General features: G+C 52.1%; 1 protein-coding gene across 3 annotated transcripts in view; it reads right to left on the reverse strand.

The window, feature by feature from the left end:
* Window positions 1-680: 680 nt before the first annotated feature.
* The window catches only part of Nrg2 (neuregulin 2), a 200,288-nt gene continuing 175,431 nt past the window's right edge, over window positions 681-25,537 (reverse strand). Inside the window, exons 4-11 of one of the 3 annotated variants that reach the window (XM_070035989.1) lie at window positions 22,787-22,907; window positions 16,159-16,217; window positions 11,197-11,220; window positions 7,606-7,708; window positions 5,517-5,640; window positions 5,139-5,266; window positions 4,431-4,658; window positions 681-1,829 (exon numbers count right to left, since the gene is read on the reverse strand). In XM_070035989.1, the coding sequence (XP_069892090.1) occupies window positions 1,061-1,829; window positions 4,431-4,658; window positions 5,139-5,266; window positions 5,517-5,640; window positions 7,606-7,708; window positions 11,197-11,220; window positions 16,159-16,217; window positions 22,787-22,907 (1,556 nt within the window). In that variant the 3' untranslated portion in view covers window positions 681-1,060. Of the gene's footprint in view, window positions 1,830-4,430; window positions 4,659-5,138; window positions 5,267-5,516; window positions 5,641-7,605; window positions 7,709-11,196; window positions 11,221-16,158; window positions 16,218-16,605; window positions 16,683-22,786; window positions 22,908-25,537 lie in introns of all 3 variants that reach the window. The other 2 variants (XM_070035991.1, XM_070035990.1) reach the window with 2 other exon arrangements.

Here is a 25,537-nt window from a genome sequence, read left to right on the forward strand (position 1 = left end):
AGTTTTGGGGATGGGAAGGGGAAGGTTGGAGAGGGAGTGAAGTCATAGGTGGCCTGGGGGGTTGCAGGTGGGCTGTGAGAAGGAAATGGTGTTACTTTATTGCTAAAAGGGGGATCGAATACACTGTCCAGTGGCTCTTCTCGGTCCCAGCGTGACCATGCATCCAATCTAAAGAATCTGAAATGCAAAGGACATGCAGGCATAAAATAGAAAAGACGACCTGTAACTGTAAACGAAGGTGCTGCAGAGGACAGAGGGCGTCCTGGAGGCCGTAGGGGAGGAGGAGCCATAAACATTGGGCCCCTGGTAGAGCTGCCCCCTCCCTGGGCTGGGGCTGGTGGGGAGACCTTTTTCTCCGTGCTCCTCCCTTAGCAGCTGTGAGGGACAGGGGGAGTCTCTCCTCCTTCTGGTTGCCATGGGGAAGTCCTTTGCCTCCCCACTTCTCCCTGCCTGAAGTTACCTAAGCTCCCAAATCTGGCCCTAAGCCTAGGATCCTGCCTTTCCACTCCAGGTAAGGGCCAAGGACACCAGGTCTGGCCCAGGGACAAAGCTACACCTGCCATCATTTTCTTCCTCCCCAGCACCCTCGGCCTGACAAGAAGGGCCCCCTCCCGCCCCCCACCCCCACCAACCCCGGCTCTTCTTTGCCATTCCCCATCCCTACCAGTTCAGGATCCCGCAGACCCCCCCTCCCCCAACACACCCTGCAACCCAGTGTCTCTCCAGGAGCCCCAGATTAGCGTTACAGCAAAAGGCACCACAATATAGGTTTCTATTAAAGAGTCAAAAAATTGGCCCATCTCTCTTTTTTTTTGTTGTTTCTTTTTTTTTTTCCCGAAGCTGTAAATCAGGATGTTACATATAAATAGTTTCCCTATAAAAACGTCTTTGCCGTTAGCTATTATAAGACAATTTTTGCTAAAATGAAAATAAAACATTTTGTTATACTTTTTTTTCCTTTTATAGAAAATAAAAATATTTTTATTTCCCCCCCTCCTCTCTCCAGTCGGCAGTCTCTGTTCTCCTTGAAGACAGCGGGGCGGGCGAGGCGGAGGGGGCCCTAGAGGGGCGCTGAGTCCTGCTTGGCCCGCGGGGACGGCCCGCGGCTGTGTCTGCTGCTGGCCCGCGTGCTGTGGCTGTCCAGGGAGTAGTAAGTCCTGCTGTCGGCCGCCGGGCACAGCGGCGGCGAGTCCGAGCGCAGCGCGTCGTGCGCCGCGCGCAGCCCGAGGAACGGCGTGCTCTCGGCCGCCAGCGCCCCGTCCGCGTCGTCCGCGTCGTCGTCCGAGGCGGAGGCCGAGCCGCAGCCCGAGCCGCTGCTCAGCGACAGCGAGTCCCGCGCCGCGCGTGCGCGCTGCGCCGCTAGCCCGTTAAGCCGCGAGCGGCGCCAGCGCCGGGGCCCCGCCGACGTCCTGCGGGACGTGCCGCGCGCGCGCGGCCGCGGCGGCGGCGGGGGCGCGCACTCCTGCGTGGTCTCATACTCGTCGTCCTCCGGGATGCGAAAAGGACTGGCGGGCAGGCTGCCCAGGCTGCCTCCGAGCGCGCACGCTCCGCGCCGCGGCCCGGGCCCCGTCGCGGGGTAGTAGTAGCTGTCGTAGCTGCGCTGCATGTCCGCGCCAGGTCCTGGTCCCGGCCCGGGGCCCGGGGGCGCTGGGTGCCGCAGGAGCGGCTGCTGCTCCGCCAGGCGGTAGCTGATGGGCGCGGCAGGCGGCAGCGACACGGCGTGCGCGGAGTTGGGAGACGTGATCTCGAACGTGGGCACCTGCGTGGCCAGCGAGTAGTGGAAGTCCACGGGCGAGAGGCGCGCAGGCGTGGTCAGGGCGGACACGTACCTGCGGGGAGAGGCGGGAGGCGTGGGTCAGGGCGTGAGGAGGGGCGTGGGGAGATCCCTACCGCAAAGGAACTTCTTTTCGAGGGACCCTGTCCTCTGGAACGGTGCGGTTATTCTGACCTGGTGCCATTCCCTTCATCCCGCCCCGCTTGTATTCTTATGTTAGTGGGGATAAGCGTGGGGTTCACTGCAGTGCCACGTTGGGACCCTTCCAGGGAGGTATCAGGACCACACCACGTGTCCTACCCCCCCACCCGACATGATCTTTTGCCCGGGGGGGGGGCGGGTGATGCTCATAGTGCGGTCATTATGCACAGGAGACTGGCTAGGAATATCCAAGCGCCTTACTCAAAGTTCATGTATGGCCAGGAGATGTCAGAACTGGGGTTTGAACCCAGACCAGGAAGAACCAGGATGCAGACACCCAATTCCTAAAGCCAGTAGCTCCATTCAGATAACCTGTCACTTGGACTCACTGCCTCTGCAGGCATAGCCCATTCATGGCCTGATGGCGTCAGTGAGGGAGGCATTCCTTTTTATGCTATAGCCAAGAGCTGCTTCAGGAAAGTGACCATTTACATCAAGGGAAGTGTCTTCATTAGGACAGGGACCACCAACTTCCATGCTTTTCTTCCAGACTGAGGGGGCAGACTTAGACCACCCAAGAACCTGTTACATTCTGAATCACATGTGGATCTAACTACTGAATCCTACTTATTCCCCTCTCCTGGGATATGTCTTCATGCTGTTGTGCACTGCTATAGAGCCTCTCCCTCACTCCACTAAGTGAGTTCCAAGAACTTTTTTTTTTTAACTGGAGTTTGAACTCAGGGCCTCATTCTTACTAGGCAGGTGCTCTACACTTGAGGCATGCCCCTAACCCTTTTTTGCTTTAGCTATATTTCAGATAGGGGCTTGCATTTTTTTTTTTTCCAAGGCTGACTTCAAACCAAGATCCTCCCAAATAGTTGGGATTATAAGCAGGAACCATGGGCTGGGAAGGTGGCTCAGTGGTAGAGCGCTTGCCTTGCATGCCTGAGGCCCTGGGTTCGATTCCTCAGCACCACATAAGCAAAAAGAAAAAAGCCGGAAGTGGCGCTGTGGACCAAGTGGTAGAGCGCTAAGCCTTGAGCTGAAGAGCTGAGGGACAGTGCCCAGGCCCAGAGTTCAGGCCCCACAACCGGACCAAAAAAAAAAAAAAAAAAAAAAAGCAGGAACCATTGCTTCTGGTCTCCGGAGTATGTTTTCAAGTTGCAGCACTACTCAAGAGTCCCTTGATCCTTACCCACCCAGTCCTTACCACCCACCCAATTCTTACCACCCACCCCGCTCCATACCACCTTCCCAGACTGTTTGGGCCCAGTGCCACTGCTCCTTCTGGTCTCTCCTGCTCCTGGCACCTCACTCAGCTGCCATTGTCTTAAGTGCTTATGTTGGAACAGCTCCATTAGTTCATCACGTCTGTAGGCTTTCCTATAGTGAGAGTACCTCTCACTTTCCTACCACTCAAAGGGAACTTTGTGCTGGAGTCGTGATTGATGCCAGCAGGGGGAGACATGAGCTCTGCACATGTGTTCTCAGGCGGCCTTCACTGAACCATGAGTCTGGTTATTGTTCACCTTGATGTACTGAAGGAACAAAGTTCAAGGTAAGTAACCTGCTCCAGATCACATAAGTGTGGAATGGTCTTTGAAAGGTTGGTTTTAATAAAGCTAATCGCCTCCTGAAACTGGTAGTCAGTCTGTGTTTTTCTGTCTCTGGGTCTTCTCTCGTGCTTTGCTTTTTCCATAGGCAACTGTGACTTCTGGCTTGTCTCCAGGCTGTCTCCTCAGGAGCAGGAGCTCCTAGGGCCATTGCTGGCTCCCAGTCAAGCCTCTCCAGGCCTCGCCCAGAGTAGGCTGAGGGGAAAGGAGCAAAGTTTTCTCCTTCTCTCCAGTCTAGAGCTCCTCCTACAGTGCACCTTCCTTTGCTTTCCTCCCCGAGGCTGAGGGGCCACCGGAGGGCTAAGCAGAGTGGGAGGCTAGTCACCATGACTCCTAAGTTGGAGTCAGGGAAGAAGGGGCTTTCTTGGTTTCTTACTGCATCTGTTGCTTAGGAGCCTGACAACAACTTGAATACTGGGACCTTAATGCTGGTGCTGCCAGGGCCTGTGATCAGTGATCACTCTTGACTCATACCTTTCCTGTCTAGTTAGGAATATTGAGAACAAACTTCTGTCCTACCCTCTAAGCTACTTGGTCTTGGTGTCTTTCTGTCTCTGCTGGGATGTGGGCTCCCTGGTGCACTGGGCCAGGGCCCCCATAGGTCCAGGTTGCCTAGAACAGCACTCATGTCTAATATTTCAGTGCAATTATTCATATCCTCTTCTGTTCTGAAAAGTATCCAAGTAGAACAAGTAGATTAGGTGATTACTCCATGCCAGGTCCACTGGCCTAGCTGTAATCCCAGTCCCAATAGACCATTTAGCCTTTCTGGGACCTTGTTTGACCACTTGGACAAGAAGAGGATGCTATTTGCAGTACCTTTGAAGGGACCTGAGGGTCCCCTTGGATCAGTGGCACCAGCTTTCTGGTAGAGCCCAGGTCAGGGGGTAGGAACTGACCTCTCGCTGTGTGGGGAGTCACGCAGGGAGTCTATGGAGTCGTGGTAGGGTGGCATGGCAGCCCTGCGCCGCTCCTCCAGGCTGTAGGCTGCTGCCCGCCGGGCCCGGGCCTCCACACACGCTGGGCTGTTGCACTTGCTGGTGCCCACGGACGATAGCATGATGCCTGACTGGGAGTCAGAGGTCAGGCTCTCAGAACGTTCCAGGCTCCATGTGTGGCTCTCATGTCTGGGAGAAAGTCAGATGGGGGAGGGTAAGGCAAAGGTTCAGAAAAGGGACAAGATGTGGTCCTATGGCCACCAGTTCCCTGGTTCTTCATTCTATCTGTGGCTCCTTTAGTCATCGTCTTCTGGTGTAGAGTATCACAAATGTCCAACTCCCATGTAAGGAGGACTGGAGTCCCCGCAAGGTGTGAACTGTAACATGCAGAGAGCTCCCCTTCCGCACTAGGATTCTTCCACCCTGCAGTTCTTAGTCACCTAGCTCGGCAGCCCAGCCCTAGGGGTCCCAACTTTTCTATAGTGCTCGGGTCCAACCATGTTATCTATAGGCTGTGTGGATGGGCCATACTGGTTCTGGTGAGAAGACCATGCAAACTGTGTATGATTTGTATGGCAAACTCAGGAGAGAGTGTCAGATAGCTGTGGAGTATTGAATGAGATAAAGTACTGGAGTCTACAAGGTCCTGTAGGCTTTGGTGCTGCCCACCTGTGGCTGGAGGTGGGCGTGGCTGAGGAGCAGTGGTGAGAAGGAGAACAGGAGTGGCTCCCGGAGAAGGTGGTCTCAGTTTCCCTTCGGATGACGTGGTCGGTGGCTGGCACATTCTTGGAGATGTACTGGGACAGACAAAGAGTTGGGGGAGTTAGTGATGGGGACCGAGTTGACATTCTTTCTGGTTAGGGACAGACATGTACTGAGTGCTGAGTAGGGGTGATCCACTGGATGAGATAGATTTGGTGATGGATCAGTAATGATGGACCCAGCCATTCCACCCATCACTCTTCCTTATGGCAGGGGGCAAAGAAGATTCCAGAGAAGGCCAGCTGTCTAGTGAGAGCTCTGAGGGGGCCTGGGAACACCACTCACATCTGCCATCTGGATCTCTTCGGGGTCCAGCCGGGGATGGCTAGGCCCATTGGCCAAGCTCCGGTTCTGGTGTGCTGGGCACATGTTCTGGCGGAGGTGGTTGTGCATCTGCTTCCGCTGTTTTCTATACAGGGGGAAAGATGGGTGAGCCTGGCACCTTCCCTCTCAGAGCATGAACTTCCCAGGGGACCTAGGGTAAGGGAATGCATGGAACCCACTGCTTTCTAGCTGTGCCACTCTGGCAATTCTCAGAAGCTCTGCATGTCATATCACTCCTTTGTCTAACCCCCGTCCCCCCACTAGCTCTCAGTGCCCTATTTCTACCTCAGCCATATCTCTGCCCACCCTCCCACCACATTCAGCAACAGCTTATTTCTGATGCTCCATGATGCCCTGCATCTCTGGGCCAGAGGCTTGTGCCTGTGTGCTTACTAGTCCATTTATCTGAACACTTTCCCTGCTTCTACACCTATAACTTTCCTTCCTCCCTCCTCTTCTCTCTCCTTCCCTTCCCTTCTTCCCTTCTTTCTTCCTTCCTTCCCTCCTTCCATTCTTCCTTCCTTCCTTCCTTCCTTCCTTCCTTCTTTCCTTCCTTCCTTCCTTCCCCTTGTCTCCTCTCCTCTTCCCCCCCCCCCCCCCCGCTCTCTTCCAGTCCTGGGGCTTGAACTCAGGGCTTGGGTGCTGCCTCTGAGCTTTCTTGCTCAAGGCTAACTGTCTACCACTTGAGCCACATCTACTTCTGGCTTTTTGGTGGTCAACAGGAGATAAGAATATCACAGACTTCCCTGCCTGAGCTGGCTTTGAACTGTGAGCCTCACATCTCAGCCTCCTGAGTACTTAGAATTACAGTTGTGAACCACCCACATGCTTGGCTCACCTAGAACTTTTGCTGGCTTCTCAGGCCCTAGCCTAACTGCTCTTACCTCAAAGAAACCCCTTCCACCCTCCAGCTGAGCCTCGGTGCCTTTAAACTGTCCTATGACATTGAACCTCTTGCTTAGAGCACTGGCCACATGCCTGGGGGTAGGGTGTGGTATTTAGTAATATTTTAGCACTGAATGAGTATTTGGTGAAGAAATGAGTAAATGCAATGGGGGTCAGAGCAGTGGCTTGCTTCCTGCCCAATTTATGGCTTCAATTTTCCCTCTTGGACCTAATTTTCTCCCGCAGGCTTCCTGAGCTTCCACTCTCTTCTTAGTCTTGGCCAACTTTTCTGGTTCATTCAACATGAAGTTAGAAAGACACTAGGTCCCACTGATACTTCAGGAGTTCAGACTCAGGGGCTCAGTCCCTGAAATGGCTATTCCCAGACCCTTGATCTCCAGAGAGGAACATTTTTCTGTATTACACTACTCTACAGCCTTCATTAGTGCTCATTGTCTGCAGGACAAACACAGACCCTCTAGTTTGCAGTAAAACCCTGTGGTGGCCTCTGAGTCCCAGTTACCCCTTAGCTCCTCTGACTCCAGCCCTTTGTATCATGCAGTCTAGGTTGCAGTGCGGCGGGCTGCAGTTGCTGTATCTGCTCTTGCCTTTCAGTTTGTACTCCTCCATTTGACCTGTCCACTTCCCAAGCTTATACCCCTCCTGTCCTTGGTCCAGAGGTAGCCTACCCCTCCTCCTCTGTGCTTTTGTCTCAAGCACTCCCGGGGCAGGGGGTAAGGCAGTGCTTCTGTGGCATCTGCACTTGTTTGTTTTCTATCTTCTGCCTGTGTCTCCCACCAGACAGACCAGAGCCTGTGGGGTTCACTGTGCACTCCTCACGGTGTCTTCTGAGGTACACACTAGGCTTATTTCCATGTCAGCTTGGAGAGGTTCCTCAGTATGTTCAAAGCTCCATAAGAAATCTCAGATCTGGGTTTGAGACTTGTCTTCTTTCAAAGCCTGTGTCTGTGAGCCCCTTCCTTCATTCACCTGGGGCTGCTCGTCCCCTCCTTCCACCTCTGCTTTCCTAGCCAGCACCTTGGCTCCATAGAGAGGAGGCTGGAGTTGGGGGAGGGGCACAGTGGGGTGCTGGTGTCCTCACAGAAACATCTTGGAGGCCATCCTCTGGCTTGGCCTGGCCCCAGCCTGAGAGTTTGACACTTACTTGGTCTTGCAGTAAGCAACCACGCAGACGATGCCCACGACTAGCAGAGCCACGCAGATGCCAGTGATGGTCAGGACCCTCTTCTGGTACAGCTCCTCTGCCTCTGTAGGATCAGAGTATATGTGAACGGTGTAGATGTCCCCTGTCCCCAGCCTCAGGCTCCCTCAGGTCCTGCCATCTCATGCCTGTTTCCCCTGGTCCTGCCCACCCAAGGACCTGGCCACCCTTCCCCAAACTACATGCCTGCTCAGAACACATGAGTGGAAAATGCAGGGGAGAAATGGAAGACAATGGAGTGGAGGCAATGTCTCAAGGTCATAGAGAAGAAAGGCAAAGGCAGGACCACTGGCCAGCATTGAGCCCTGTTCCACAGTGGCCTGACAGGTCTTTTGGCCAGGGAATATGGACATCTTGGCCAAAGACCTGACTCAGCCACCTCTGTTTCCCTAAGAAGGGCTGGTGACAGGACATCAGACCCACACTTAGCAGGGAGGCTAGGGTCAGAAGCAAGGATAGAGAAGACTTGGGTGCAGGGGTGTGAGGAGAGAGGCCTTTACCCTCACAGCCTGGTCAGGATTCTGGCCTGGCCCATTAGCCCTTCCTGTCTGCTGGGAGAAGCTCAGAGGTGCAGCATATCCCTCTGGCATCTCAGGCTGTCTTTGGGCACCAGCAGCAGCGTCTACCCTCGCTGGCAAATTGAGACAGGGCCACCAATCTCTCAGAAAGGCCTGTCTTTTCTACCTCCTTGTCTTGTGAGGCAACCCTGCCCCTCTAGAATAGAAATAGGAGGCCCCTCTGCCTTGTTCCTGTCCCCCCCCCCTTAGCTCAGTGACAAATAGTGGCAGGACCATCACACTTGATGAAGCCCAGGGAAGCATCCCCAGCTCTTTGGCACTGAGGCATCTCCTCAATGTAGAGACATCACACCAGCACTCTACACTCATACACAGACTTGTATGTGTTCCACGAACGGACATCACTTTTCCCAGGTGTCCTGACCCATACTCAGGTAGAATCTTAGCTAAATATCCCTTGCAGCTCTGTCTCTATTCCTCATCCCCCTTTCACCCCTCAATCCTGTCCAGTCAGACATCATCGGTGTCTACTACTTTTGGTCATGATTATAAACGAATCCTATGGTGACTCCCTCCTGGCCCACTGTGCCAGGCCTTTGAATGGTGGCTCTCTCCTGGCCTCCTTCTACCTCACAGGCTGATCTTTCAGCCTCAGGACTGTTTCCTTTTCTCCTACTTGGGCTGAAAGTGGGAAGGGCTCAGGGCTCTCAGACATCTTTCTCTATATCACCTGCCTTCTCTCCCTTAAGGATATCATCCAGACAGACTGTACTATCCATATGCGTTTGCTATTTCTTTTTTTTTGGGTCCAGTCGTGGGGCCTGAACTCTGGGCCTGGGCACTGTCCCTCAGCTCTTCAGCTCAAGGCTAGTGCTCTACCACTTGAGCCATAGTGCCACTTCCGGCTTTTTTCTTTTTGCTTATGTGGTGCTGAGGAATCGAACCCAGGGCCTCAGGCATGCAAGGCAAGCGCTCTACACTGAGCCACCTTCCCATCCCTGCGTTTGCTATTTCTATCTCCTCCTCTGATGCCCTCTTGGTTCCGGACTCAGGTATCCGAAGGCCATGGCTGCCAGAATCACTAGTTACCCAGCTCTTTCCACACTCACTCTGCTACTTTTCTCTTCTTCTTAGTGTGACACCTCTTCTCCCGTGGTTCAGATTCCACGCCATAGACTCATTCTTCTTCACGCCTATCTTCTTACCTTGCCTAATATATGACCCATTACAAGTCCTTCCAGCTCTACCTTCTAAGCAGGTCTTAGAACTGATCACAACAGGAATGTTTACCACTCTCAACATGGTCCAGGATGATGGCTTCCCTCACCTGATGATGTTACCTTCTGACAGGTCTTTTTGCTTCCACCTACCCTGACCCTACTGCCAGCCCCAGGCTCTACCAGCAACAGTAATGGAGAAGATCTCACTTTAGTCCCCTGTTAGAAACTCATCCCATCAATTCAGATAAAATCCAAAGCCATGGTCTCCAAGGTCTCTGACTACCAAGTCCCTATCTTCCTTTTTGGTATCATCTGTCCTCGCCCCTATGTCCATGTTGCTCTGAGTCACTGACCACTGAACAAGCCTGCTCCAACACTGACACTATTCCCCAATTGTTTGCCAGATGTCCCCATGTGGGGTGAGACTTTTCTGATCACCAGTCCCAATAACTCCCCCAACTCCCACTCAGACACAGACACACATCCACATATACCCGCACTCACCTACATATACTCCATATTCCATCAGCCAACATTCAACTGCCTAACACAAGGCCTTGGTACTTCCCCTTTGTGCCCTCACATCTTGCCCTGGGAAATCTAGCAGTTTCCCCCTCCCCAACAATATCCATGTATTCATACCTGCTGGTTTCCTCCTGTGCCTGCCACAGTGCCCCACAGCTTCCACCCCTTCTCTCTACCCCAGCATAGCTCAAAAGCACAGACTCTGACTTGCAGACTCAGAGTTCTGTCTTTTACTGAGAACAGTTGATAGGAACTAACCAGGTGGTGGAGGCAGTAGGGCCTCCCAAACCTGGCAGGAGACTAGGTCTTTCCATATCTGCAGGCTGGAAGCTCTACCTTCTGAGCACCTGAAGGCCTTTGGCTATCATATATCTGGATGCTCGAGGCCAGAGTGGAGCCTCCAGGCCCAAAGCGAGAGACCTAGAATCGTGGATCTCCAAAGTCCCTTATATCCCAAAGAGTCTTCCAGGGTCCAGACAGAGAGCAGTTGCAGTGGGTTGTGAGGTAGGAGAGCACATGTAAGATTCGGAGCTGGAGGACAAGTAGCAGGCACCACAGGGCAACTCAAACTCTTGCTGAACTTACTGGCAGACATTCTCTGTCTGTCTGTCTGTTTCTGTCTGTTTCTCTCTCCCTGTCTCTCTCTTTCTCCCTCTGTCTCTTTGTCTGTCTGTGTCTCTCTCATACACACACATACACACACGCACACACACACACACACACACACACAAACACTTCATCTTGGGGACAGATCTTGGAGAGAGTGACAGTTTTAAGCAAGCCATGGAGACATACAGGGCAGGGACAGAAGCAAAGAGGAAGTTTTCAGCTACTATCCTGGTGCAGAATGAAAAAGCAATGGAAACGGATGAAAGGGAAGGAAGGAGTCAGATGGAAAGGGCTGGCTCTCTGCACAGCTCCCCAAGCCAGGCTTGTGTGATTTCCCGCCACTGGGTTTGAGGGAGCATGTCTTTTGTCTGGCCTGTGCACTTGTCCGCACAGCTCTGGAGGGACCCTCCCCTCTGAGACCTCTTAGCCATAGGTCTTCACCTCACACACCATGCACCAGGTCCCTACTGTTCATGAGCTTTGATTCTGTCCCCAAATCAACATAGTTTATGTTAAGACATCTTGACAGGGCCAGAGGAGATTTCTGGAATCATCCTGTTTCTATTTTTTGGAAAGGAAACCAAACATTCAGCACTCTGGTGTCAGATGCTGTGGAGAGGGATTGTGAAGATGGTACAGAGAAATACATAGAGGTTCCGTACCCTTTAATTCAAATCCAAGGTGCTCTGGCAGTGCAGAAGAGAGGGTGAGGGGCAGGAGCCGAGGGAAAGAGTAGAGAGAGAGAGAGATGGAAGAGGGAGAGGGTGGGGGAAAGAGAGAGAAAAAAGTTGGTTAGAACTCTTCAGACACCGGGCAGCCAGCCTGTGAGGTGAATGCGGGTTAGTAGTGAACCTCCCAGCTTCCTGAGCCTTTCCCCTGGTGCCAGTCCCCAAGAACCCCAAGAGGACTAGAGAGAGGCAGTTAGAATTGGTAGGCAGGGCAGGTTCTTAGGGGGAAGCAGTGGGGTTAGTACCTGGTTGGGGAGGCACAGGCACAAGAGTCAGTTGGCAAATGTTCCCTGGGAGAAAAGGGCAAGGAGGGCGGACTTCAAGAAGTCCCCCGTCCCCTTCCCAGTGCCCATTGTTCAGCACTCTCAAGCCCTCCTGGAGACAGCCTGCCCACCTTCTGACTCATACATAGGAAAACTTTCTTCTGTTCCGCACAGGCCTCTAGTCCCCAGACTGGACCCACATCCCTAGCTTACTCATCTCCTAGGAACCTAGTCTGGGGGACCAGGAGTAGGAGGCTCCAAGCATAGTCAATCCTCCCCTTGATATTCCCTCATACCCTGCATTGGAGGGGCCCCAGGGCCCTCCCGATCTCTACTTAGAGGAGCAACTGTAACTGTGAGAATGAGGAGGTTGGGTTCACGTGTGCGAGAGTGAGCTCCTTGCATGGTGAACAAATTGCAGTCTTGGATGTGAGGTCCTGATAGGAATGTGTGATTTAGAGTCCTGTGAGATGGCCATTCACACCATTGGGAGGTTAGATAAAGGGTCCTGATCCAAGGGTCAGCTCTACCAATGATGCTTAGCCTGTCCAGATCTCAGTCTCCTAGCTGTTAAGCGGGGATCAGGCCTGGCTAGGGGGGATCCTGGAGGTTTGCAAACCTGGCTGAGCTTCAGAAAATCATTCAGACTAATGCGATCAGGCTTGGGTGGGAGCCCAGAAATTTCAATAGCATTTTTTTTAAAAGCTCACTTCTCATTCTAAGTTGTAGCCAGCACTGGTATACAGGCCTCATTCTCATTTTTTTTGTCCCTAACTTGCTGCATGGATGTGGGTAAATCATGGTCTCAGTGTCCTCATCTGTCAAAAGCACCTCTGCACAGTCAGAGGCAGATATGAGCAGAGCTGGCCAGCAGGAGGCTCAGTGCACACATGGCATGTGGGAGCCCCTCTTCTGTGGCCCAGGCTCCCTCCTTCCCTGACTTTCACATCAGTAGGGTCAGCTTCTGAGACCCATGAAATAGCACGTGATGTTCCCATCTGCTGCAGAGGTAAGCAGCATGAGCAACCAGCAGGGAGTCCTGAGCATTATCCCTCCCTGGAGCTCTCTGTGTCCTAAAAGGGGTTCCAGAGGGTTCTGCATTTGGGAAAAAAAAACAGCAGGAAAACTGGGTGGCTCTGAGCTAGAGATCAAGATGGCTCTGACCCAAAGAGCCATGAAGAAAGTCCTGGGGCTTGGGCCCCTCCATTCTGTGTGGAGATCATACCAACAAAGCACTGATCCGAGCCTTTCAAGCATGAGTCCTTTGTGTTCTCCTGCTAACCTGAGGCCAGGGGATGACCTTCAGATTTTGGCTTCTTTGAGATTTTGCTCTGTTTGGAAGTAGAAGAAAGTTGCCACAAGTACAGCCTGTCCACTCCTCTCCAGGTCCTTCCAGGGCTGGCCAGCCATGCTGAGTAGATGTACAAAGTGGAATCAAAGGGTTTCAGGGCAGCGCATTGAATAGTTAGTCCTGGAGCCCAGGGACACTTTAGGCAGCTGGAGAGCACTCCCATTGTCTGGGTGTCCAGCCATGCTCCTCTAGGGAGAACAGACCAGCTTGGCCTCAGCACCTTGGAAACTAAGAGCTGGTTGTTATATTATGTGAGACAGCTGGGGCTCAGTGGTGCTAGGACACTTTCTCAAGGTCACTTTGAGAATCAGAAAGGAAACTGGGAAGGCTGGGTCTCTGGTCATTTGGGGCTAAGACATGGTTATTCCTGACAATTACGTCTCAATATAAGCATGTCTTGCCCCCTCCTCCACAAAGCTATTTAAGAGTTTTCTTTTGTGTCACTCTACTAGAGACTAAATTGTAGCAGCAGCAGCTTACAGGGCTCTTGATGTCATGCATTTTGAGTCAAAGGTTAGTACTGTTTAGGGTGGTCCAGTGGTGGATCCATAACATGGCTGGTGAGGTCACTGAGGGCCTGGCTAATGACTAGATAGGCACTCTTCTCCCTGGGAAGCATGTTGACAGATTCTGAGGGACCTATGGCTGCATCAGTCCCAGAGAAGAAAACAAATCTCTCACTTAGCTTTATTGCTTGCTTTTCAGCCAGGATGAGGCAGCACTCATTGAGCCACGGGAAAATCCTATTGGCCAGAAATTTGCATATTGTCTAGTAACCATGGCAACTGAATGCTGGACACCCAACAGGGCTAGGCTTCTCAGGCAATTTGTAAATTCTTCACCCTGGACATATCCTATGATGCAGTTATAGGGTGCCTGAACCAGGCGGCGGTGATGTGTGCACGGAAATAAGCACACACTCATCTTGTGTGTGCAAATGTGAGTGAATACTTGTGTGTTTGCTTCTGTGTGTCAATGTGTGTTTGTGAGTGTGCATGTGTATAAGCACTGCTCCTGTGTTTACATGTCTGTGGTGCTGGTGTTAGTAGATGCTTGTGTGTTTGTTCAGGTTTGCAGCATGTGTTTATGTGTTCATGCATATGTGTGTGTGGATACTCATGAATACATGAGGGATAGAGATGGACAAGCTTTGACTGCTGGGAGGGTAGGGGCTGTCAGTGGAAGTAGGAGAAGCTTCTGCAGACCACAGGCTCTGTTTCCTTGGTCTCTCCAAAAGGTAACCTGGTTTTGAGGTAGTCTGGGCATGCTGCCAGGGTCAGATTCTTTAACTCAGGAATCCCTTCTTCATGCCAGCTATAGCTGGGATGAAATACTAAATTTTCCTCCAATGAAAATGGCAGGCTGTGTGATGAACCCTTCGTACATCTTCTTCCATCTGCACAGCAAACCCTACAAGCCTCAATGTCTTCATCCCTACTTTGCAAATGAGAAAACAAACTCAGATGGGTTAGATGAGGCCCCAGAGCTGTCTTTTATACCCTGGTCTGTTGGCATGGGCAATTGAAGGTTTGTGAGCATAGTCAACTGTCTTTGTGGTCATTGTCTGCTGGAGCAGCACATGAAGGGCTTTCTTGAAAAGCATTGGAGAGCCCAAGTCCTTCACAGAGAGGTAACAGTAATGACACCAATGACACAGGTGGGCAGGCCCAGGGCTACATTTGTAGGCTCTTTTTTGGGTTTCTGGCTCCCTGTTGACCCTCTAAATATAAATGAATTGAAAGCTGAAACAGCACAGCTAGCCAAGAGGCCTTGGATATCAGCCTGAGTCCCAGAGCTTTACTGTTTTGATTCAGGATGGCCTGGACTATCTGTCCAGAACAGTTCCCCAAGCCAGGAAGGCTTTCTGCCAAAGGGTAGAAAGGAATATGACCCCACTGTCGCTCTTACCTGGCTCCCACTCTGCTTGCCTGGTCTGCCTCCATCCCTAGAGTTTCCTACCCAGGCTGTATCTGACTTTAAATTTCTTATCCTCACAGCCTTCTTCCATGGTCTTCCTGGGTGGGCCTGGAGAGAACACTGTCTCCCATACTGTGAAGATGGTTGAACAACTGGACCTACTAGTCTCCACAAGCTGTGGCACCTACACTCCTGCTGGGTTAGGCTAGATTTCTGGGCTTTTTCGCTGTGGTCTGAGGATAATGGAGAAGGCCCATTTCACTATACTGAGACTCAAACTCCAAAACTCCTTTTTTTCTATGAGCTATCTACATGGCTCCCTGGGTCCCACCTTTGGCATCTTAGAGTTCTATTTCCCAACCTTTAGGTACCATCTGAAAGTTTTGTTTCCTAACACCGCATAGGACTCAGCTGGCCTTCCTTGAGAGGAGAATGGGGTGGGGGTGGGGTGATAGGGCCTAGTCTGCTTTGTAGAATGGGATGACTAATGTGGTTTGGGCATCATAGGCAAAAGAACAGTCCAAGCTGGCCAGCCAGTGGCTTTTTTGCTCTGCTCCACCTCCACCTGGTGGTGCTTGAAGGAACTGCTCCAGGTTGTAAATGCATTCTTGGGATACAGAGCTTCTATTCCCCCCCCCCCCCCCCCAATTCCTTCAGACACAGTGGAGTTGTAGTGTAAAGACAAAGCTCTGACTTCAGAAGTTGAAGAAAGGAAGAGGATGAAATCTTGGTTGGGAATTCAGAATAGATTGGTCCTGGGGAGTCACCAATCACTGTATGCATTCTTTATCCCCTCTATCTTTTAGCATCTGTAGTAGCCCCTAGCCTATCTCCATCCTGAAGTCATCAAATGCCTTTGCATCTACAGAAACTGTTGTCCTGGGTCCTGATCTTCCTCAACCTCTACTCCTCCCACCCAGTCCCTGAACCCCAAGCCAAACACATTCTGGTCAGGCTTTTGAGACTGTTTTCTCTCTCACAAACACATCCGCATACACCAGCACACACTCATTGCTGGGCCCGCCAGCAGTTTGACACTCTCAAGCAGCTGTCAGGCAGGAGAAGGCTCTGCAGTTCCCTCTTCCCATTTGTGCCAGGATGCCTGGAGGGGGAAGAGGCCTGGGTGTGGTCTGCTGCAGAGAGAATCCAGCATTGCTGTATATATATCCAGGCAGTATAGCCCGACATGTTAGGGGGCAAGGGATGTATCGTTCTCCTCTGCACAGGCTTCTGGTGAGCATGAAAACTAAGAGGAGCTCAGGGCATTCCTGCTCCCCTTCCCAACCCCAATCTTGGCCCCATCCCTCCCACAGGGGGAGACTGCCAGTCATCAGGGAAGAGAAGAAATAGAAGAAAGAGACATACTGGAGAAGTTGACCATTGCGAACTGCTGACACCTGTCCCCGGTGTATCCCACAGGACACCTACCAAAAGAAAGAAAACCAGAAAGAGAGAGCCAGGATAGCAAGACACAGGCATTGCAACACCCCAGCATAGGCTCCTGCCAATGCCAGCTGGGTTCCTTGCCACCGTTACCATTTGTACTGGCCTTGCCATTCTGCCCCTTACCTGTAGCCCTGAACTTTAAACCCAAGGATTAGGCCAAAAAATGAATAACAAAGCAAAACAAAACAAAACAAAAAAAGAACTAACAAACCAAAATACAAAAAAAAAGAAAAGAGAAACAAAACAAAACAGCCAAAGATCAAAACAACCAACACCCCTGGTCCTATGCCCTACATTGGGATGGGGGGGACTGCACCCAGAAGCTTTCTAAGGAGCGGGGACTTGTGTTTGTATCTTCAAACATACTTTGCTTAGGATCTGGCATGTACAATCGCAAAGGCAGTTTCTCCAAACATCTCTGTCCGAAGAATCCGTTTGGACATCTGGAGAAGGAAAAGGGGAAAAATCACAGAACAAACTGGCATCATCCGCGAGGCTAAGGTTAGAAATCAAAGTGCACAGTGATGAATGAGAAAAACCAAGTCAGGCACTTGGGGGGGGGCGGTCACACTTGTAGCTGAAGGGGCTGGAGTTGGGGCTGGGTGGAGGGCTCTGAAATCTCCTTCCAAATCTCTCTAACAGATGTGGCTCCGTGGGTGGTGGGCAGGTGGGTTAGGGTGGGGAGGAGGATGATTTAGGGAAGTGGGGGTGGGGAGGGTGGGAGGTTATTGCCTAGTTGTCCTGCTGGTTGTGGAGCTTTCCTTCTTACTTGCCTGGTGCCCTGTGAAGCCACGCTGTAGTCCCTTGGCAGTCAGTCCTAAGGGATCCCAAGTTCTTGGGAGCCGCGCCTGGGCCCTGAAGGATTCTCTCCGGCCCTGGGCAGGTTTTTCTCCTCCATGGAGTAGTCCCCAGAAAGCTCAGAGCACAGAGCTCTGCTAAGCTGTTCCCACCACTGGGTATCCATGACAAAAGTGACCTAAGAGGTGTTGAATCTGTTCTCTTAAAGAAGGTTCTGTGGCCAAATAAGTTTAGAGAATCCTTTCCCAGTGTTCTTATAAAGCTACAGTCTCCTTTAGCATAGGAAGGGTTAGGAAAAGTTTTGGAAAGAAATAGCAGAAAGTTTAGTATGCTCTAAACTTATTTGACCATGGAAGACGTTCTTTTTAGAACACACTTTGGGAGAAGCTACCTAGAGCCACAGAGGTTGGAAAATCTTAGTAAGACAAGGGGAGCTGGAGAGGAGGTGGAATTACCAGCGTCTCAAAGCTGGCTTCCTGATGCCAGGAACGGGAGGAGGTTGGAGCAGACTCACTAGGGTGCCCTCCCTGAAGCCTGTTCTTCACCAAAGGCATGCTGGTAGCCAGCCTTGGCATGCCTGCCTTTTCTCCATGACCTGCTCTTCCATGGCAGCCTGGCTCTGCCCTGCATCTATTCTTCCATCTTGCCTTCCCTGAAGCTCTTGGGCAACACCCACTCCCTTCTCCCTGACCTTGCCCTTACCCCCACGGTACAGCTCCTTCTGTTCTCAGGCTGCCACAGCTCCCTTCCAACAAGTCTGTCTTTCAGATTTCTGGACATGTCCAGCCTTGTACTCTTTTTAGAATTCCCTCCCCCTGGCTGAAGTTGGTTACTTAAGCTTATGGACTAGGCTGGACCCTTCCCTGTGTCTCCCTATTCAGAGACTGGTTTATGTTGCCTTGGTCTGCTCATCCTTAGGAAGTCAGGTAAACCCATCACCACTATGCCCTCAAAACAGGCTACGGCTCAACTCAAACTTAAACTTCCTCAAAAGCTTAAGCAAGCATACACTACTTCTTATATCCAATAGTCAATCCATCAGCTCCTTGGGCTTAGAGTGGGCAGTGACAATTGGCTGTACTAGATTCTCATGAGAAGCCTACGGCCTCACATCTAGAGAAGTGGGGAACAGGAGTGTGTGTGTGGGCAGAGACCTAGAGTTTCTGTAGCTCAGATGGCATCTCCCTTGGGAGAGGAGGACGTTGTCACTTAGGTGGTGGGATATGCATTTAGGTGAGCCAGGCCAGGGGTGGGCACAGATGGCTGGAAAGTGGTGGGTCTGGGTAGGGTGGTGTGTGCTTATCCTGTTGCACAGGGAGATTTGGAGGAGTAAATCCCCTTTCACATCCTTTGCACATCCCTGGATCTTGTCCCTAATCCTTTCAGCCCAGAAAGATGGAGGCTGCCCAAGAGTTTCAACCAGGCTCAGTTCTTCCTCAGTTCAAGGACACTGATCTGGGGCAAGGGTTCTAGAGAGGGCAAAGTGAGTTTTTTAACAGAAGTACCTTTGGAGGATAAAGACCCATGAAGTTGCCAAAATGACTCTTGGACTTCACGAAGGAACAAGAAAGAAATAGATTAGTCTGTGTCCAAAGTCTGAGAGCATGTATATATATGCCATTGTGCGTGCACGCGTGTGTGTGCACGTGTGTGTGTGTGTGTGTGTGTGTGTGTGTGTGTGTGTGTGTGTGTGTGTGCATGTGAGAGAATGGGGAGAATGCAGGGGCAGGAAGGGACAGAAGGGAAATTTATTCCTTCCCATTACTGACAAGCAGGGCTGCTGTGCTGTAACTTTTGCAGACCAGTAACAGCTAAATACCTCCCTGCATGCCTGCTCCCACACCCTGCCTATACTCTGATTGCTAAGATCTGTCATGGCCACTGGGCCACACAACTCTGGCATGGTCTACAACGTGAATGTGCCCCCTGGAATGGCGTGACCTTCTGGTGCTAGCCTTGTGCCTGTCTTTGAGGGTGTGCCCATACCCCAACAAAGTGAAGTCCTGGGGGAGGGGTGTAGTAAGGGATGAGGAAGACTGATAGCTCATCTGTTCTTGGGGAGGGGGGTGGCACCAGTGTCTTCAGGGGCTCTCAGACACTCCTGTTCCTTTCCTTGACCTTGCTTGTTGAGGTGGGGGCTTCCCTAGCGGAGGCTCTGGGTGTGGGGCTGGGCTTACAGCCTAGTTAACCTGCTTCCAAGACTAGGGGAGCAGGGTCCAGAAAGCATCCACCTATCAATGAGATGGGGCACTAGGTGTGGCTGGCTGGTGGCTGTCAGTTCCCACTCAGATAGGGACCAACCCTCTGATGTTCAGGGCCATCAGGGACAGAAGGAGCGGTAGGTAGCAGTCCTTCCCAGCCCTTCCGGAAGTCATCAGCTGTGACTCTGGGCAGGTCTGTACCTGGGGCTGGAGAAGAGCAGGGGTAAGAGAGGGACATTGAGGAGAGCCCATGGGCTGCATCTGGGGGAACAGATAGGTCAGGACCTCTGTTGTCCCCTTTTCCCACCTGCCTCCTGGGCCTCAGTTTCTCCTTTTGGTAGCCTGGGGATAATGCCATGTGTGCTGCCCTCACCTGGAGGAGGAAGGATGAAGAATGAAGGTGTGCCCCAGGCACCAGAGGGAGTGAGGGTCTTGGAGTTCATGAAGGGCAGGTGGAGATGGGGCGAGGATGAGCAAGCAGATGGGGTGGGATGGGGGAGTTGCCTGAACATGAGTGGCTGGGGAAGCAGAGGGATGGGGGATGGGCTGATGGAAGAGGAAAGCATGCCACTGGTATGTGCACAGGGCTGGAAAGAGAGTCTTGTTCTGTCATCATCCCCTGAACCAGTCCCCAAGAGTCACGCACCAACCGTGCTCAACAAACACACGGAGAGAAGAGGAGAAAGCAGCAAGAGGAAGTGTGGAGGCCCCTGTCTAGCCCAGATAGAGACAATCACCTGGATTTGGCCCCCTCCCCATTTTCAAATCCCCTTAAGTTGTCTCTCTTTTTTTCTTTTTTTTTAAAAAAAACAAACAAACAAAATTCAGTATCAGTGACACGGTTTCTTTTGGCACTGAATTCCAGAAGAAAAAAAAAAGAAAAAGAAAAAGAAAAAGAAAAAGAGTTACGGAGTGCGCCTGCTTTTCCAACACTCCCTGCAGGGCCCTGAACCAATACACAACAACAAGTGTAAGAAAACCAGGAAGGAAAACTGATTTTTATCGAAACTGGAATGAAACTGACCAGTGTAGTTTCATTATCCAAGCTAAGCGGAAATGCAAAAAAATCAAAATAAAAAGTAAACAAACAGCACAAATGGTAAGACGTGAGTTCCGTTTCCTAAGTTCTTTCCTTTTTTTTTTTTTATTCCATTCAGGTGTCATCAGGAACCCCAAGAGGCCTACCCCCCTTCCCTCCCAGATCACCCACCCCCAGAATGGCCTCTGGGCTCTGCCCGGCCTCCCTCCCCCCTGCCCTTCTCCAGCACAGCGTCAAGGACCGCAGTCCAGCCAGGGTTGACCTTCTCCCCTGCAGGCTGACAGAGGGAGTTAGGGATGTGGGTTCCAGGAGCCCTGACTGGGGGCTGATCCAAGGGGCAAAGATGGGGAGGGGGTACCTAGTCACATTCTAAACAGGAAAGCCCAGTTGCCCTGGTGGGGAGGGGAGAGAGGGAACCCACCATGTTCATAAGGGCTCAGGCTCCTCCCTCTGTCCTCTGCTTCAGCAGGGCAGGCTCCCAAGCTCAAGGAATGCAGCCATGTTGGCAGGTTCCTTTGGAGGCCCATATAGCTAGCTCATCCCTCCCTTTCCCACAGTGGACCTGACACTGGAGCCTAGGTTCCAGGACTCCTCCTCATCCTGTCCTGGGAACCAAACCTTCCCTGCCCGGAGCCAGGGCTGATTTCAAAGACAATGCTGAATCTTTATGAAGGCCAGGGAAGAGGAAGGGCCTGTTGTGAAGGACAAGGAAAGGGGGAGTGGGGTCGGGCCATCCCTATGAGGAATTCTAGGACCCTCCTGAGTTTGTTCCAAAGAGCTCAGAGCATTTCAAGGCTGTAACACTGATGTGGCTGCCTGGTAGATGCAGAAAGTGGGAAGAATGAGAATGGAGGGCAGACCCAAAACTTCCCTGGAGGACAGGATGTTGCTTTTGGGACTGTTCCCTGAGGTTTAGGAGGGGAAGAGAGTGGGAAGGGGTGACAGCAGGTGAAGGGTGTGACTAGGGAGGAAGCCAGCAAGGAGGCCAGCCGGGGCCAGAGCCACAGGCCTTGCCTGGCAGTGCAGTCAAGCTACCTTACACAGGGTCACCAGCTTTGTGGCCTCCTCACTAGGTGGAGGGGACTTTAAAAGTGCTGGCTTCCTTGCCAGGCCTATGTTTCTAGAAAAGGCTGGAGCCAGGAACGGGGGTACAGATGTGGTCTGACAGGCCAGAGGCAGGAGAGCCAGAAGTATGAGTCTGCTTTGCCTAGGTGGAAGTCATCTCCCTTTCTCTGAATCACCATGAATACTTGGCTGGCCTTTGACCAGATGCCATGGGAATGGGACATCTTTGGCACCTTGCCAGGGCCCTAGGCCCCTTTTTCACGCCTCCCTAAGATCTAGCCAGAGCCTGTACTCCTTGTCAAGCTCCCATCACCATCCCCACACACTCACCAGAAAATCTGCCCAGAAGACTCTGGGGGCTCAACAGATTGGTCTGGGTGTTAATACATCCTCCTGGCCTGCCTCACTCCCACCTTCCCTATTTGCTAGAGGGAGCTGGTGCTTCTGAGCTCCTTGGAGTTCCTGCTGGGGCTACCTTGACTCCTCCAATGGGCCACACCCAGAATGGTGCCCTTAGGGAATCCCCATACCCCAGAGAGAGGGACTAGGTTTACAGGGGCATAGGCAGCACCCAGGCCATTCTTGGACATTGGGGGCCTTCACGGCAAGAAGAACAACAAGATCTGAGGTGAGCGCTAGGTTCTGGGCAGACACTTCCTGTACCCTCCAAACTTCAGGAGTGGGAGCCTCAGTTGCCAAGAGCTCTGGAGCCTGTGCCCTACCTGAGCTTGCCAGGCCCCTCACTGCTGGGGACATGTTCTTCCAGAACAAATATGGAGAGTTGCTGAGAGATGGGGAAGGAGGAGGAGGAAGAGAAGGAAAAGGAGACAGAGAGAGAGAGAGAGAGAGAGAGAGAGAGAGAGAGAGAGAGAGAGAGAGAGAGAGAGAGAGAGAGAGAGAGAGAGAGAGAGAGAGAGGCAGGCAGACAGACAGACAGACAGACAGATGGACAGAGAGATACAGTGAGAGAGAGAGAGAGAGAGAGAGAGAGAGAGAGAGAGAGAGAGAGAGAGGCAGGCAGACAGACAGACAGACAGACAGACAGATTGACAGAGAGATACAGTAAGAGAGAGAGAGAGAGAGAGAGAGAGAGAGAGAGAGAGAGAGAGAGAGAGAGAGAGAGAGAGAGAGAGAGAGAGAGAGAGAGAACTAGCCCAATGCCTAGACTGGCATTCCCATATCCCTAAGGGGTATTGGTAAGAGGTAGACATCAGAAGACAAAGTGTTAGGGGTCTAGGAAACTGGGACTGGAGGAATCTCTTTGCCCCTTAGAGCTTTTATCTTCTATTTCAGAAAGGACTAGGAAGTGGGCAAACTTCCCTGTCTAACCCTTGGGGGCCCCTTCCCAGTGGCTTGAAGCCTGCTCTTCCTAGAGCCCTCCACACCTGCCCCAGCTTCTCCTCCCCTGCTCTTGGCCCTGTGCCCGCCCCCAGTGGTCACTTACTTGCAGGACAGCTGGTTGATACCCTCGATGTAGTAGCACACGCCTCCATTGACACAATAGGACTTGGCTGTCTCGTTGCACTTCCGGGCGTGCCCGGACCAGGATGACAGGGTGGTGCTCACTGGAGGTACGAGAGACACGTGCTAGTGACCCACTGAGACCACCTCTGGGCCCCAGGGATCACATCTTCCATGACCCTTCATGTTCATCTCAAAGCTGGAAGATCTCAGATCCTGCAGGACTTGCCTGGGGAGGGAAGGTCTGTGGGTCCCTCTTGGTTGACCACAGGGAAATGAGCAGCCACTAGCAGCTCTGACCATCTGCCCATTATCATTATTAGCCTGGACCTACACTCTTGGCAAACCTCTAAAAGCCTTGGCAAACCTCTAAAAGCCTTGGCAAACCTCTAAAATTCTGCTTTACTGGAAGTGACTAGAATCAGAGTTACCTTCTGCCTGGTTCCTCCTGCCTTGCTGGGGGTCCATAGCAGGTAGGCGAGATGCTGATGGTTAGTGTGGGAAGTTAGGCAGAGAAGAGCACCTGCATCCATCTTTATTTTGAGTTCTCATGGTGGGCTTGGGGTGTGTGTGTGTGTGTGTGTGTGTGTGTGTGTGTGCGCGCACGCATGTGTGCACGCATGCGCGTGTGTGTGTAGCTGGAAGGGAACGAGGACTTCAGAGGGGTAGTACCTTTAACATACTGTGATTTTCTAATATCTCAAAGATGTTAGGGAACACTAGTTTCTGCTCTTCTCCCTTTACTCCAGAGTTGGGCCGGAATGCTATCAAAGTCACCAGGCTTTGCAGGATCTCTTCTAATGTCCCCTCATGCCAGGTAGCCTCCACCTTCCCAATCTTATCGGCTATTGTCTCTAGCCTGGGACAGCACAAGCTATAAATCATGGGTTTCCAGTTGGTGGGAAAGAAACAGGACTGGGGACAAGCACAGGGAAGGGGGCAGCTGGGATATGAAACAGAGTGAGAGAGAGCCTAAGCCTGGGTGCTTAGGCAGCTAACTCAAGACTACACAGCTTATTGATCAGACTCATTTGAAAAACTAAACAAATGAAAAGCCTTGCTCCCCCATCAGGGGGCAGCATCCAGATAGCTGATGTGGAGGGAAGATTCTTGCCCAGAAGGTCAGTTTTCATCCATAAGAGGATGCCCTTTGCTGTGTATCCAGACTGGGCCTTCAAAAAGGAATCCCTGCCTTTTCCCCACCTCCTAACTCCCAGGGGCTCCGAGGGTGGCCTTCAGACAGATGCGGCCCATCTCACTTTGGTGGAGCCTATCTCCTTAGGAAAATGAGTATCTATCTACTCTCCCCTCAGTAATGGGGAGGAGGTGGGAGGAGAAGGAAGGAACAGAGTAGGCACTCGGTGCCCTCAGTGTTTAGACATGTAGGGAGACGGATGGAGCGTGGGAGACTGGGAGTGTACACACAGCGCTGCCTCTGTATATGTCTGAGGAGCTCACTGATAAAACCCTCGTGGGCAGGGCCAGTTCCCAGCCTCCTCTGCACCCCATGCCTGCTGCTGAGCTGGCATCTGGAGCCCCACCCCCATGTCTCCAAGCAGGAGGCTCCTCCGAGCCTCCACCACAAACCCAGCTGGGACCCACATGCTGGCCTGGGAGAGGAGGCTGCTTGCTGCTGGTCTCTGCACCCCCACCCCGCCCCTTTCTGGGTCAGTGAGACCCAGGAAACCAAGAAAGGGACAAAGTTATATATATGCCTGCAAGTTATGAAGTCTCTGGCTAGATCCTAGAGGTTGTCTTGCCCTTTACTTCCCCTGGGAAGGAGGAGAGAGCAAAGAGAAGGGTGAAGGCCTGTCCAGAGTCACTATGTGTTGTGACAAGGTCTCCTGACTCCTAGTTGTGCATTCTTGTCAGCTACCCAACCTCTTGAGAAAGAACACGTCAGCAGCACCAAGGCTTGACATGAGCAGATGAATGCCAACAGCATGTGGACCACAGCCTGGGACCTCCTGTGGGCCTGGGCCAACCCAGAGAAATCTCAGCCTGGACCTTTGTGGCTCCCTTTACAATCATGGTGGAAGAGGCTACCCGCTGTGGTGCCCATATTGGGATTCTACCCACATTGGTTAAGCAGTGCACATCAGTGAGGAGGCTGGCATGGCTGAGACCATCGTGGCACATTTGGGCTTGCCACACATGTGTCTGTGCTCACCAAGGTAGGGTGGGCAGGGTGGGGAGGGGGAGGCAGGGGACAAGTGAAGAAAGAGAGAGACTGAAGACTCTCCTTCCCTTTGGCTGTGGTCTTTGGCTATAGTACAGTGAGTCTGGGCTGCTAATACCACAGCAGCATGAGAATGAGGCCAGGGGCTCAGAAAGGCCAGCCTTCTATATCCTTCCAGCCCAGGTCTGCAGGGAAATTTGCACAGGCAGAGGGGTGTTCACACCATGATATCATGCATGTGGGTCCAAAAGCAATCTGTCTACACCTCCTTGTCAGCAGGTCTGTATGTCTTCACTATGTTCCCTGTGTTTGGAGAAGCAGGGTGGCACAGATTCTAAGTGCAGGGTCTGACTATGCCTTTGAACCTTCCATTCATAGGGCTCATAGCTACTCCAAACCCAACATGTCCAAAACATGGCTCCAAGTCATCTACCCTAACCGTTGTCTTCTCCAGTCTTTCCTATGCCAGTGGCCACATGGAACCTGCCAAAGTCCCAGAGGGCATGGCTTGTTTCTCCTCAATTCCATTGTCATCTATCTCCAAGGGTTGCTACT

This window comes from Dipodomys merriami, unplaced genomic scaffold, assembly GCF_024711535.1.
Source record: "Dipodomys merriami isolate MVZ:Mamm:240054 unplaced genomic scaffold, mDipMer1.0.p SCAF_27, whole genome shotgun sequence".
In the NCBI taxonomy this organism is placed as follows: domain Eukaryota; kingdom Metazoa; phylum Chordata; class Mammalia; order Rodentia; family Heteromyidae; genus Dipodomys; species Dipodomys merriami.